At 51.7% G+C, this 14,756-nt stretch overlaps 1 protein-coding gene across 10 annotated transcripts in view; it reads right to left on the reverse strand.

The window, feature by feature from the left end:
• The window catches only part of ARSG (arylsulfatase G), a 104,938-nt gene that overhangs the window by 50,965 nt on the left and 39,217 nt on the right, over positions 1–14,756 (reverse strand). For all 10 annotated transcript variants that reach the window (XR_009347952.1, XR_009347953.1, XR_009347954.1 and 7 more), the window contains one exon: positions 13,448–14,177. Coding sequence is in view for 7 of the 10 variants with exons in the window: in XM_059148552.1 (XP_059004535.1) it covers positions 13,448–13,665 (218 nt within the window). In the remaining 3 variants the exon portion in view is untranslated. The remainder of the gene's footprint in view (positions 1–13,447; positions 14,178–14,756) is intronic.

The raw sequence follows: 14,756 nt of genomic DNA on the forward strand, positions 1-14,756 counted from the left end.
CCCCCGCCGACATTCCTTCCTGACCCTCAGTCCCCCGGGGCTGGAAGACGCACTTGCAGCTTCCCCTCCCTCAATCCTTATGTGCCCATTTCCCAGGCACGGGCTTCTCCAAAGCATCCCCGCCTGCCAGACATCCTGGGGGCCCCAAGGGTCCTGGATGGGGCAGGCAGCCAGTGACTCCTACTCTTGGAATTCCAGACCAAGTTCCACCTTGCCGTCCCACTGTTGCTCCCAAGACAAACGCTGATCTCCGCCCAACCTTTTCTCTTCAACCTGAGATTGATGCCCGTGACCCGCCCAGCTCCCACTCCTAAATATTTGTCCCTTATGATAATTCTTATCACTCCCAGCTCAGGCTTAACAAGCCCTTACCACAACCCAGGCACCTTGCATTCATAGCAGGTCTGAGCATCTATGTTAACCTCGGATTCATTCCTAGTTGAAACTGCACGTTCCGTAAGCTGTGTGCGGGCTGGCCCAGGCTTGTTGGTGTCGCCTCTTTATTACAACAGAACCAGCTGTACAATTTTCAGGGCCCCGTGCAAGAGAAAACAAGGGAGCCCTTGCTCAGAATCTACTACACACTTCAAGATGGCAATGACAGGGCTTCGAACCAAGAGCAGGGCCTTCCTAAAGCGGGGGGCTGTGTCTGGCTGCACCGGGCTGACGCCCATAGAGCTGGCCCTGCCTAGCCGCATGGGTTCTGTCTCAGACCCCACTTGTCCCTGGGCCCACCGGGCTTCCCAGAGCAAGAAGAAGAAGATCTGCTGGACTTGGGACCCAGACGTTGTTCCCACGTGGTACGTGGCTGTGCTCTCTGCCAGTCTCTGCAAGTTCATCTGGTCTCATTTAGATGTGTCCCTGCACACCTGCTCTCCGCTTCCAGCCTTCCCTATCTCGGGAAATAGCACTGTCTCTTACTCGGCTACTCAGCCCAAAGGAGTCATCTTGATTCCTCTCTTTCCCTCCCCCTCCACAGCCAAACTATTAGTCCATTCCTGATAGGACTCCACTTTCAAATATATCCAGAATCTGTCCATTTCTCTCCACCTACCTGCTAACGTCCTAGTCCAAGCTGCTATCATCTGGCACCCAGACTACTACCATAGTCAATATTATAGTTTCCCCAGGGGATGCCATTCACGCTGTTGTCCGGAGTTGAGCAGTGCGCCATCTGCCCCGCTGTACGTGGCCACCCTGTTCCCCACTTCCATTCCTGCTCCCAACTATCCTGCCCTCTATTTTCCATGAGGCAGCCAAAGTAATCTCAAAATCTATTTATCAGCTAACATTAATTTCTGCCTGGAAGCCCTCTAATGGGTTCTCACCGCAATCTAAGTAAATCCAAAGCCGTTATGGTGGCCTACAGACCCTCCATCATTGCTGCCCAGGCTGGGCATTGGAGCACAGGCCAGATGGACCACAGGTTTTTCGAGAAAGGGTTCCCCTCAGCACCAGAGACAGCCAGATGGGGCCCCAGGCAACTGGAGGCCCCAGGGCAATCTTAGCCCGGCGAGGTGTGTGCCCTGTACAATTCCCAGGAAAGCAATCCTCTGAGAGTGCAGCACCAAGATAGCCCTTGGGGTCCTAGGGCACGCAGCTGGTTACTCCAGCCACCAGGAGCCTCAGGGGACTTCAGCCAACCTCAGCAGAACTTGCTGGGGGAGCTACAGGGAGGAACCCACAGCCCTTTCCATCATGTAGCTCTACTTTAGCAGAAGTGTGGGGACGTGTGGCTGAGAAGACAAAGCCCCATCAGAGAAACCCCAAGCAAGCACTACAGGAGGCAGAGTGATAGGAGGGCAAACACGTGGACGAACAAGGCCTTGTTAAATCCTCCCCTCCCCCTAGTGTGAGACTAGACAGCTAACTGCATCTAGGCTTCAGTATCTTCTTCTGCAAAATGGGCATAACACACCTGCTTCACCAGCTTATTTGAGGGATTCAGTGGGATGATGTGCACAAAGCACCCAGCAGAGCTCAGGGAACAGAGCAGGCTTTTAAAAACTCACGGCAGTCAAGGCAATCAGTGTCCTGACTCGCTAAATGGGGGGAGAGAGAACATTCCAGATATGCAGGAGAGCAGTGTGCTGGGCACCAACGGGTGGGATTCGGGGCAGGCGTGGCCCTTGGCTGCCGCTCACACTCCCCAGGCATCACAGTCCCTGCCTCACGCATGGGACACAGCACCTGGGCCTCCGTGTGCACAGCACCAAGCTCAGAGTCCTCCCTCCAAGACCCCGTGCCCTCCTCCCTCCCAGTAAACCTGGCTGGAGGCTGAGACCTCATCTGCAGGACCCTCTCTGCCATTTCCCTGCTCCTTCGGCTCCGCCCCCCCCCCTCCCGGCCCCGCGATGCCACCCAGGAGGTATACAGCCATTGTGCCTCACCCAGATCACTGCAGTGACCAGGATGCCAGGCTCACTCCCCTCCCCCAGCCCACGCTAGCATGCAGACCAGGGGGTCATACCAACCCCGGATCCCATGTCTTCAGTGACTTCCTTCTGCGTGGCCACCATAACCCATCAGGCTCTGGCTCCACCTACCTCTTCGACCTTCTGGGTCCTTCTGCTGCCTGATGTGGCTGAACTGTGTCCCTCAAAAAGACAGGTTGACGTTCTAACCCCGTCCCTCAGAATGTGGCCCTATTGGGAAACAGGGTCATTGGGGATGTAAGCGGTGAAGGTGAGGTCATGCTGGATTAGGGCGAGTCCTTCACCTCCTGGGACTGGCCTAAGAAGAGAGCGAGGGGAACGCCAGGAGAGGACGCAGAGACGCGCAGAGGAAAGGTGGTCACAGGAGGACGAAGGCCAGGGATGGACAGTGCCGCGAGCTGAGGAATGCCCGGGACTACCAGAAGCTGGAAGAGGCCAAGGCGGAAATTATCCTAGAACTTAAAAGGCAACACGCCTCGGCCAACATCTTCATTTTTCACTTCCAGCCTCCAGAACTGTGAAAAAAATACATTTTTGTCGTTTTCGGCCTCTCCGCGCGTCCTACCTTGTCACGGCAGCACCAGGACACAAACACTCCCCCCTACGGAGCCCCGGAGTCCAGCCCAATGGGACTCTTGTTCCCAGGACATCTGCCATCGCTTCCTCCCTGGTGTCCCACACGCGCCTCTCCAGCACCTCGACTCTGCGACACATCAGCCCAGAAAGTCAGAGAGAGGCCTCTTCCTGCCCTTCCAAATTCCTGCCCATCCTCCACGGTGTCCTCCCAACCCCCACCCGGATGATGAGTCTGGACTTTGGCTTCTAGAGCACGTGAAACTTCCTGGCAGCCTCTTCGGGTCTGAATGTACACTTTCATCGGATAACATCTGGGCTGGACCAGACAGGCGTCAGGCGCGCTTTACTTCTGCACTCACCCCTTCCCCATGCCTCTCGTGCCCCACACCCACCCAGCCCACCGCGGCAGGGGCCTCTGCTGTGGGCTAAGCAGAGCGGCACAATCTCGTGTCCTCGAAGATCCGGCCCACGGCCTGTGACCTGGGCAGGCTCCCCAGAGGGCCACCTTTCCCGCCATATGGAGGAGCCTGGAAGAAAAATGAAGCAACTGGCTCAGGAGCCTGGACATCAGATGGACTCTCTGCAGAGTTTAGTTTAAGAACGTAAGCTCTGCCCCTTTTGTGCACAGGCAGGCTGAGCTGTGCTGCTTCCACTTAAAACCCGAGAGTCTTGGCTACCCCAGTGTGGGTGTAACAGGATAGGAGCCCAGAATGTCACGGAACAGCATCAAGCCCTGCCCTAGGGTGGCCCAGAGTTCAGGAAGGGAGCTGGCTAACCCCAGCGTGTGAGAGAGCTCCGGGAACAGTCAGCACGGGGGGTTCGGAAAACACGCAAGGCATGCATATAGGCATGTTGAGGAAGCGAGCAATTCTCGAAGGAATGTGCACAGAAGCTGAGACCTAAAGTAGAAATAGGTATTAACTTTATTATTATCTTAATAGAAATAACTGCCGTTTATCGAAGGACTGCCACCCCAGTTGTATTGCACGTCTGATTTCGAATGCCTAGGATTCCCATTTTACAGATAAGGGAGGTGAGGCAGAGAGAGTTTCAGCAGCTTTCTCAAGCCCGTGCAGCTGGTATGGGTGTAGAGGCACCTTACTCTGTGCCGTAGGCAAGACTGTAGAGCCCTATATTTGGGAAACAATAGAGCTAGAACCTAAGTCAGGCGTCCCCAACCAAAAATCCCATGTTCTTTCTGCTACCTTTACCTCGGAGAGAAGACTGGCTGGCACTGGGCCAATCGGGAGCTTTGGTAAGGTAAACCCAGAGGGAATTACCTTAGGCAGGTGACTAGTCTTGGTCTAGGGAGGTCCCCAGACTCCCCTTCAGTGGTGTCCGCCCCAAGAGCCTGACTCACATCTGCACAAACCACATGAGCCCAAGAGAAACACCAGAATGACTGTCTCCCAACTCGCTCCAGGGATGAGGGCAGGAACCACAGTGTCACAGAGGTCAACAACTACAGGGGAAATCAGAATCCAAAGCTTGCCTTGGTGATTATGGAATTAATTAATGCGAAGATAACTCTAATGGATTAGAGAAAAATCCTTCAATTTGCTAGGTTTAGGGAAATACCATCCTCTAAGGACCAATCTTTGTCAGTGGGTCTGCGCTGCACAAAGGCTATGAATCACAATTTTATGCCCTAGCACGTGGGACTGAAATCCCTACCTACATTTTACTATATGGTATTTGCAGGTGGGGGCTTGGGGAGGTCCCTGGATTTAGACAAGGTCACGAGGGTAGAGTCCCTATGATAGGATTAGTGTTTTTATAAGAAGAGGAAGAAACCAGAGGTCTCTCTCTCTCTCTCTCTTCCCCCTCCATGTGAAGCACAGTGAGACGGGGACCGCCTGCAGAGAGGGTCCTCAGCAGGACCCAACCCCACTAGCAACCTGATCTTGGACTTCCCAGCCTCTGGGATGGTAAAAAAATAATTCCTATTGTTGAAGCCACCTCTTCTACTGTGGACCAGTACCCGTGGGCTGAACCCGAAAGGCATTGCCTAGATACTGTCTCTGCTTGGCTGTCTTGCACAGCCGTCCTGGGGATGGGCTCTCCTTGATCACACACCACTACCCTTGTGGGAATCGCTGCCACGCATTTCTACGGCACTTTGAGAAATGCGTAAGAAATGAGAAATGTGTAACTTTGAGTTCCTCCCCAGACTGCGGGTTCTGCGAGGGCAGGGTCGGAGTCGCAAGAGCAGCCCCAGACAGCGTGCCTTGGCGGCATGGAGCCACTCTGGCAAACTCTGGTGGGCGAGCAAACAAAACGTGAAGAGGTCATTTAGTTGGAAAACATACATTTGTCCATTTGGCCCCAAATCGCTCAAACTGATGCCTTTGAGGGTTCAATTAGTCCCCAGCTTGTGTTAACGTTCGCATCGCTTGATGCTCAGAAACCATCTTCTCTCCCTTATGTCCAAGTCTTTGGGGAATCCTGTCGGTACCCTCGCCATACTCCGCCCCCCCCAATACTACCAACACCCCATGCAGCCCAGTGAACTGACCTGCCCGTCATCTCTCCTCTCTCCCAGCCTCTGTCTCCGTTTGGCAGAGACTAGTTAATAAGCGATAAAATGGTCTTGCTGCTTGGAAAGCTTCTTTTTTGTTTTTCCCCAAATCTATCTGGGCAGGCTCAGGCCAGTTCATCAACAGGGGTCCTAATTAAAGTCTGAACATAGATTGTAAAGGCAGGCTGGAAGTAGAGAGCCAGACATGACAGCAGCCAGTTAACAGGAAAATCAACGCAAATTTAGCCACAGCCAGACAGAAACCAAAGCAAATCACCATCACATAAATTGTGGGTATTAGAATCAGAAAACTTTAGTGCTGGAAACGCTGTCCCAAAAGGCCCTGGAGAGACATAACGTTGCGAAGTTAAGCCTATCCAGCCTTCATCTATGAGGAATTTAAAATAAATGACAAGGCTTGCTGGGGCCGCTGTCTGAACTGTGGTGTGCCTAGAATGAGAACTGTCTTTGCTCCATTCATAATTTAAAGTCCTGGAGGCAGAAATAGGTTTTAAAAATTATTTGCTGTGGCCTTTGTGCTTGGAGGGACGGAGCGGGAGGTGAGAACTGGAGAAAAACTCTAGTGGGACCCACCAATGCAGCCTGGCCTCCATGTTGCCTTCTGTTAAATGGGAAGACCGCCAAGTCAGCGCTCAGAAAGTTGTCAGGTGGGGTCACTGATGTGCAGGCCTTTTGTAAACTACATGCAAATAAGGCAGCAAAGAGTACACTTGGTGGGTTTTGTTTACTCATCCATCCATCCATCCATCCATCCATACTCTTGCTCTTTTCAAAAAAAAAAAAAAGATTCCTGCAGCTGAGCTGGGTATGATCCTTAGCAATTTCCCCCTTTCCTTTCCACATCCTCGTTGTGGATATGAGTACAATTTTGCTCAAGGATGGACACACGCAAGGTGCATGACAAGATGCACACACACACACACACACACACACACACGGGCATCTTGGTGCCTCTTAAATTGGACACCTCCCGGTTACCACAGCCCTAAGCCATGCCATCCCGGACACTCCTGCAATCTGCCCCCTGCCCTCCCAGCTGCCAGTGTGGGCCACCCCGGGGAAGCTGGAGCGATCCATCTCAAATGCAGGCCGATGTCTTCAGTCCTCAGGGCCCCCACTGCCTCCAAGCCGAACACTTGAACATGTGCATGAGACCCTTCACCAGCGGCCTTGTCCTTCGGTCCAGCCTCACATTCCCTGTCCCAGCCATGCTCCACCACTGGAATGGCCGTTTCTTGTTTGGATGAGGGATGACTTCCCAGCATCTAGGACAGTGCCTGCGGGAGCCTCCAGTAATCTGTGTCCAGTGAGAGGGCACCTTTCGTTTCTGGGTCTTTGCTCCTGTTTTTCCCTCTGCCTACAACATGTTTTCCTCCCCCTTCATCTGGCTAATTCTTACTCATCTTTAAGGTCTCAACAGTGAGGTCCAGTACCTCTTGGCTTCCCTCTGGAGCAATGGCCTCTCTCTTTTTGCAGCTCAACGCAAATGTCTTTAACATGCTCTGGTTCTTGGTTCGATCATCCAAAAGGCGAGAAGCCCAGCATAGACATTTCTCATTCTTGACTGTGACCAAGGGATAAGCAACGTGCTCAATCCATCCCAGAGGATCCAAGTTCAGTTCCACCCAATCCAGGGGACTAAAGCCCCGAGTCGGAGAGAGCAGGAGGTATGTGGTTTCCTCCTCATACAGCACATTTCCATTCTGCATGCTAAAGGCCGTCTTTCTTGGGGCGCCTGGGTGGTGCAGTCGGTCAGGTGACTGATCTTGGTTTCAGCCCAACTCGCGATCTCAGGGTTGTGACCTCAGGGTCATGGGATCACATCCGGCTCTGCGCTCAGCAGAGTCTATCTGAGACTCTCTCTCCCTCTCCCTCTGCCCACCCTCCATACTCTCTCTCTCAGAAGAATAAATAAAACTTTATAAATGAATAAATACATACAAATAAAAGCTGCTTTTCTTAGCTTCTTCACCACCTGCTTGGAGTTTCTTAGGGCACAGTTGGCTGGAGTCTCCCAGGATTTGTCCTATGATGGACTCTTAGCGGAGACTCCTTGCCAAATTACGTGAAATTGCCGCTAGACAGGCAATTTTGAACTTGTGGTTGTGAAGCAGGCTGGCACCAAGGCCTCACGGGTTAGTAGTTCAGTTCCTTTTCTCGAAGCTTGGGTGTTATCTAGACAGTGTTATTCCTGCTGGTTCCCATCTATTAAACAGAACCATGAGCCTAAACCCTGCTGAACCCTCTGTGTAGGCTTCACCTTGGCCCGGCTGGTAGGTGGGCATTGCGTGATTTTATGTCCTTTGGGGAAAGAATGGAGATAAAGCTGAACAGGGTTTACATGCAGGGAGGGAATCTTTCTCTTATAAGTCTCACTCAGAATGTTCTTTTCACCCTAGCTCTCAGGAAGACCTCACAACCATCCCCTGTCTTCGTAAGTGCCAGCCCAGCTCCCAGTGTCCTCGGGATTTTTTGCTGCAAAACCCTCCCGAAGGCAACAGGTTAGCCAAGAAAACTCTGAGAGCTAACAGGATAGATGCCTGTTTGCAGAAAACCAATGCTGAGAGCAGAAATCACACGAGGTGTTTGACTAAATTGACAGATCAATTCATTCCTCTCCGAGGCCCTTTCTAGAAACAGACTCAAGCCCTTGGGAGCCTCTGACCTTCCAGTGATGAATATTGATCTTTGGTTCCTAGCTAAGTCCGAGCCTCTGCTCAGCAGCAGAACTGGCCTGACTCAGATTAGACTGGGGGCCCAGAAGGGCTGAAGCAGGAAGGAAGGAAATCAAGAGGCAAAGGTAACATATTTCCAAGTCGGTCCGCACGAGTGAATGGTTTACAGTGTTTGGTCAGCCTGATTTCTGAGCCAGTCTGGGAGACTCTACGTGATCATCCAGGATCTGGGCTTGCCTGGCTGGGCCCACTTCCCCCAGAGACTTAGAGGTCATGAGCATTCAGGTGCTCAAACCCCAGTTTGGACACCCTAAGCCGCTACCGGAACCCAGGCATCAGCCAGGAGTTACCACTCACTCCTAGAATTGCCAAGAATCGGTTGCTGGTTCATCACAAGGTGAACAAGGTGAAAGCCTTCTCTGGTGTGCAGGGGACAAGAACCAAGCTCCTATCGCACTATCAAGGTTATTCACCAGGTTCTCGTAATCATTTAAATGATGTGACTATTTTCAGAGTTGACTCTCTCCTAAGAGCTGGAAGAGATCCTAGTGAAATACTATTTTTCCCCTTTTTTTTAAAGCATGAGTGCTTCCTTCCGCTAGTTCCCGTGGCCACGCAGGCTGTCTTGGACTCCCTTTCTCCAGTTGCTTGAAAAGTTTTGAGTTTTAGTTCATTACTGAGTCTCTGGCCTTTTCACCTAAATTCCAACATTTTGATTTTCCTTGCATTATCTTATTGTTTCTTAAATTTTCATGTTCAACAGCACCACTCAACTCAGATTTCCACCGGACAGTGACAAAATGCCCAGCCCACTGGGTCAAGGGCAAAAGGTACATTGTCTGCTGAACCCACTGACAGGTGCGAGGGGCCCAGTCGCTTGGAAGTGCCCAGGTGGGCTGTCGCTGAATGCTTGGGAGCCCAGAACAGCGATGCCTTCTGATAAAGAGACATCCACTACTTTCTGGAGACTTCATTTTTTTCACAAATAAATTGTTCATCGTTATTTTTAATGGAATCGATCTGCAAAGTGGATAACCGGCCCCCACATGCTGGAAAGCCACTGGAGTAGTAAAATCACTTCCCTCCTATCTGGGCTTCAGTTCCCCCCTATGTGATAGCATGATGGGGACACTCTTTGACCTGGAACTACTGTACGTGACTAAGGTCTATCATAACCCTCGGGACTGTGGGTGTTCTGGCCACAATTACCGCTATGTACATGGAAGTTAGGATGTCTGTAAGGAACCAAAATTGGGGGACTAACATCTCTGCCTTTCTTCCCCCAAGGAATCCTTTTGTTCTGCAACCTTGATGCCATCATGGTTATGCTGTGAATGGTGCCTGCTCCAATGACAGATTTGGAAAATTGCATCTATCCTAAGTAAGTGGGGAATTAAAAAAAAAAAAAAAAAGCAACAACCAAAAAAAAACCACACTGCTGGTGTGTGCTGGCAGGGAAACGTCATGGAGACATTTAAGGGTTGCCTTGGGGACTTGGTCCAGGAAGGAATAGACTCAAGACTCAAGCAGATCCCAAGGAGACAGCCAAGTTGGGGCAAGTGGCTTGACCTTGACTTCCTCACCTGTGAAAGAAAAGAAGCACAGGGAGGTGGCCAGAATTAATGGGGTTGATGCCCAAAGCCGGGAAGCTCCCATGTGCTCAGCATGGGTTATCCACTACCAAAACTATCACGTGTGATTCAAATACAGATGTTGGCTCCTTGTGGACGGTCCACCTAGAGAGTAACAAGGATTTGTCTCCGGAACCCATGTCTCCTTCCGTGATGTATCATCTAGACCTTTCGTTATGCGGAGAAGCCAATTCACATCGACAATTCAGGTGGGTATTATTTCTAATGCCAACACCAAAGTTAACTGTAACTCACACATATCCAGGTCTACCGAGAGCCAGGCTCTGTGCTAACTACCTGCACGGGTTCTGATTACTTAATTTAATCCCAACAACGTCCTTTGAGGTGGGTGCTACCATGGTCCCCATTTCCAGGAGAAGAAAACAAAGCTCCAAGCGTTGATGGAACTTGTCCAGAGTCCTACAGATGGAAAGCAGTAGAGCCTGACGCCAGAGGCTGACCTCTTCAGCAGGATTGCTAGTCTTTAGAGCGACGCTCATTCATCCAGCACCTGCTACATTACAGATTATGGGAGGAGCAGGGGTAAAGATACAGGCGGTTGGCTCATTGTTCTGGGTTGACGAGCACCCCCCACCCCCAACTTCATGTCAACCCAGAACCTGTGCACATGACCTTATTTGGAAATAGGGCCTTTGCAGATGTAATCGAGTTGATACTGGATGAGGTTGGGCCCGAAAGCCAGTGACGGTGGCCTTACGAGAAGAAGCGGAGTTAAACCCGCACCGGTAAGGCAGAGAGCCGGGGCAGAGAACCAAGCGATGCGTCCACAAGCCCCGGAGGCCCAGGACGGCCTGCAGCTACCAGAATCGAGAAGAGGGTCATGAAACTGATTTTCCCTTGGAGCTTCCAGAAAGAACCAACCCTGCTGACACCTTGATTCAGGACTTTTAAGTCTCCTGACCCCTGAGAGGATAAGTAGGAGCTGCTTGAAGCACACGATGGGTGGTAATTTGTCGTGGGAGTCTGAGGAAGCAATATTCTAAAAGGAAAGAGACAAGAAAAAAGACACTTTCTCAAGTCACCCAGAGACCCTGTTTGGCAATAGGAGTTCTTGTCTGAAAGTCATGGTTCCCCACCGGCCGTGAGTAGGCAGGGGCCGAGCCAGCGATGAATCAATCCGTGGCCTCACAGGAAGCCCGCTTTCCTGTCAACAAAGCACAGAGAGAAAAGCTGCGGCGGACACAGACGTCGGGCCAGAGGGCCGGCCGCCGGGCCCCTGTCACAAGGCCCAGATGGAGAGGATACTTTCACAAGGGGAAGAAGAAATAGGAGAGCCCAGCACACAGTGCTTGCTTCTGGATCCCAAGGGGCCATTTCTGCTCGGGATGAGACAAAGTTGGGGGGGGGGGGCGGGGGGACAGCTTGGAAGGGGAGGGTCCAGGCCTCAGAAATCTCGGTTTCAATAATGGGCCAGATGCTTCCCCACAAACCCACTCGACACCAAAAGCGGAAGTTGTTAAGTATTTGGCCACCCGGTTCCCTGTAAGGATCTAGTCAATGCTATGGATTAAATCTCTTCTTGAAAAAAAAAGAAAAGAAAAGAAAATTCCAACACACAGAATTGGGGATGACATGTCAAGGGATCTTAACCTAAAGCCCATTCACCAATACACAATGATGCATAAGTTGCCTCCTGGGCACCAGACACTGTGCTCTGTGCTAGGAGTACAAGTGGGGAAGAAGAGACATTTTTCTTCCTGAAGGCCAGAGCTAGAAGGGAGGTGTCTGATTTTCCTTGGCTACCGCAGCACATGAGCATGAGCGAGAGGCTTAAAAGGACAGAAATGTAATTCTCTCCCGGGTCAGGAGGCTGGAAGTCTGAAACCAAGATGTCAGGGAGGTTGATTTCCCTCTGGAAGCTCAGAAAGAGAATCTGTCCCATGCCTCTCTTCTGGCTTCTTGTGGCTGCCAGCGGTCCCTGGCATTCCCAGCTCGGGGACATGTCACCGTATTCCCTGCTTCTGCCTTCCCATCACCTCCTCTGGGTGTCTCTCTGTGTCCTCGCCTCTTCTTATGGGGACACTAGTCACCCTCAGTGGAAGTATCATTAAGATCCACAACTAAGGGGCACTTGGGTGGCTCAGTCAGTTAAGTGTCTGCCTTTCGCTCATGTCATGATTTCAGGGTCCTGGGATCGAGCCCCATGTTCGGCTCCCAGCTTAGCAGGGAGTCTGCTTCTCCCTCTCCCCCATTTGTGCTCTGTCTCTGTCTCTCAAATAAATAAAATCTTTTTTTAAAAAATCTTAAAAGAAAAAAAAAAGGAAATACATTTGCGAAGTCCCTGTTTCTAAATGAGGTCACATTCTGAGGTTCCAGATGGGCATGAATGGGGGGGGAGTAGCCCTCTACTCACCCCGAAACAGGTGGTCAAATGGTTACACAATCACCATGGGGAGAAGCAAGATGGTAGACAGAGAACCCGGCAACATCTGAGAAAGATTTCCCGGAGGATCTCGGGAGGGTCTCGAGACCCCAGGTGGTGAGTAGAACCTAACTCAGCAGAAGCAGTAGAAAGTGCACCAGGAAGATGGAATCAGCTAGCTGAGGCCCAGACCCAGGGAGGCCCCAAGTGAACAGAGGGGCTGCACAGAGAAGAGTGTGGAGGAGGGGCTGGTCTTGTAAGCTGCAGTACAGAGTTGGGATTGGATCCCTAGGGCCACAAAATGCCTTTGAAGAACTGGAAGCAGAGGAGTGTTCCTCGAAAGCTCACTTTGGCCGAGCTGGGGTGGATGGACCAGAGTAGGGAAGACCAGATGCGGGGAGCCCCGAGGGTCTGTATCACCACGGAAGCTCTGGGCTCCAGGATACAAGTGGCTGAGACACTGTGGCGATGGCCCCAGCAGGGTCCTAACCAGCTAGCTGGAACGCTTCCCACTGAGCCGGACGGCGGAGTTAAATGCAGCGCCGGTAGGATCTGAGCTGGGGGGTCAGATCGCCGTCTGCCTAAGATGTGTACCCAGAAGTCTGAACGCTCTGATCCGTGTCCTCTTTCTGAGCAGGAAAGGGGCTTATGAACATCCAGACCACTGGGATACACAAGCCCTTCCCTCTGATGGTCCCTTGGAGTTACGTGTGCCCTTCCTCAGACGAGTAAGTCCAGTCTGCTCACAGCTAAGTCCTCTTACCTTCGTGTGCCTCGCTGACTCCCTGTTCTTCAAAGGTCACTTCTCCCCCGAACCCCCAGTTGGATTCTGCAGCCTCCCTTGCAGACTCCAAAAATCCCCGATGCAGGCTCAGTACAACTTTCTTTGTAACCTGTCCCCTCCCGCAGACGATAAGTAGCAGAGGTAAGTTGTTCACCTCTGTATTCCCAGCTCCTAACACACACACACACGCACATGCACATGCACACACACACACACACAGGCACACACATGTACCCTGAATGTTATCAGACGGGTGAGTGCATGGATTTCTTCAAGATGCTGTACTGGCTTCAAACCAAATTAGTCAATCAATTAACTAAGTCAACACGGACCCATCAATTGTTCTTCAAGGGCACTAGGCTGACCCTTCCCACAGAGAGTCCGGCATCCCAAGGGATGCTGCCTCGCCCCCTTCAAGACTTACCTCATTCCTTCAGCAGCCATCCGATCCAGGTGGACAGTGTCCTTTGTTTCTGCCCAGTTCGCCCCCAGGTCCCCCCACCCCATGTCATCTGCCAAAATGATCACGAAATTCGGCTTCTGGCCTCTTGTGTTCCCATTGTAGGAAAAATCTACAAATGGATACAGGCCTCCCAAGAAAGTCACCCCCACAAGCAGAACCTTTAGAAAAAGCCAGCCCATGGTGGGGTGACAGGAGGGTAATAGTTGTCTGGAGTGACCGTGGGCCACAGCTAGAGATTTTTCCGAGAGCTTCCTCCTGCTCCCGTTCAGGGCAGAGAGTTGGCAAGAAGATACCGGTGGTGGTGGTCCCGTTCGGGGTGGTCCCTAGAAGGGTGGTGGGCTTACAGAAATGAGTCCCCCACTTGGAATCCTCATTCAAGAGAGTCAGGAAACTTGCAACCCTGAATGTGGTTTGTCTCCCTGCAGCTCCGAGGGAGGGACCGGCTGTGTGCGCGACCGTCAGCCCTCAGTGTCAACAACGGCTCTTTGGCCACTTAGCAAAGGACCCGTCTGGACTCGGGGATGTCAGCGCTGGAGCTGGAGCCGTGCGTCTGTGTTCGGGACTCCAGCTGGTGAGTGCAGGATCGATTCTCCCATCTGCAGAACACCTGGACGTTCTAGAAGCCGCAGTCAGCCTGGAGTGAGTTTCTCAGTTCCAGATGGTTGACGGCTTCATGTTTCTGCAAGGTTTCCTGAAAGAACAAAAATTGACAAGAAAACAGAGTTAAATCTGCCAGAGCAGCTGTGTTGTACTCAGTAGCTTAGGAAATAATCTCTTTTCCATGCCAACAGATGTTTTCCTTCTCACTCGAATATGTAGCTGGTTCATCCGTTTCTCCACCTGAGGCATGGTGATGAGAGTGCTGGGGATGGACCTCCGATCACGGGGCTGGGAGCGCCATCAGCGAGGAGGCCTCTGAACTCACTCACTACACGGATGGGGACACTGAGGCCCGGTGCCCTGGACGGGGCGAGGGCCAGCGCCCAGCTCTGTGAAATCCAAGCTCTTCCCCACGCCCACCCTACCACGCGTCTCTGATTCCCAAGAAATCATGACCTTCTCAAACCCATTGAAAATTCTAGAAGAAAGAGTGAGATCTGTGTGATCAAGACATGATTCTTTCTAATGGTCATGCTGTCAACTACTATTTCTCGGTAAAATTCTTGACGGAAAATGATCATTCGAGAAAAAAAAGAAATGTGAAGAAAATTAACGGTATACGGGGCACCTGAGTGGCTCAGTGGGTTAAGCCTCTGCCTTCGGCTCAGGT

This window comes from Mustela lutreola, chromosome 15 (assembly GCF_030435805.1).
Source record: "Mustela lutreola isolate mMusLut2 chromosome 15, mMusLut2.pri, whole genome shotgun sequence".
NCBI lineage: Eukaryota > Metazoa > Chordata > Mammalia > Carnivora > Mustelidae > Mustela > Mustela lutreola.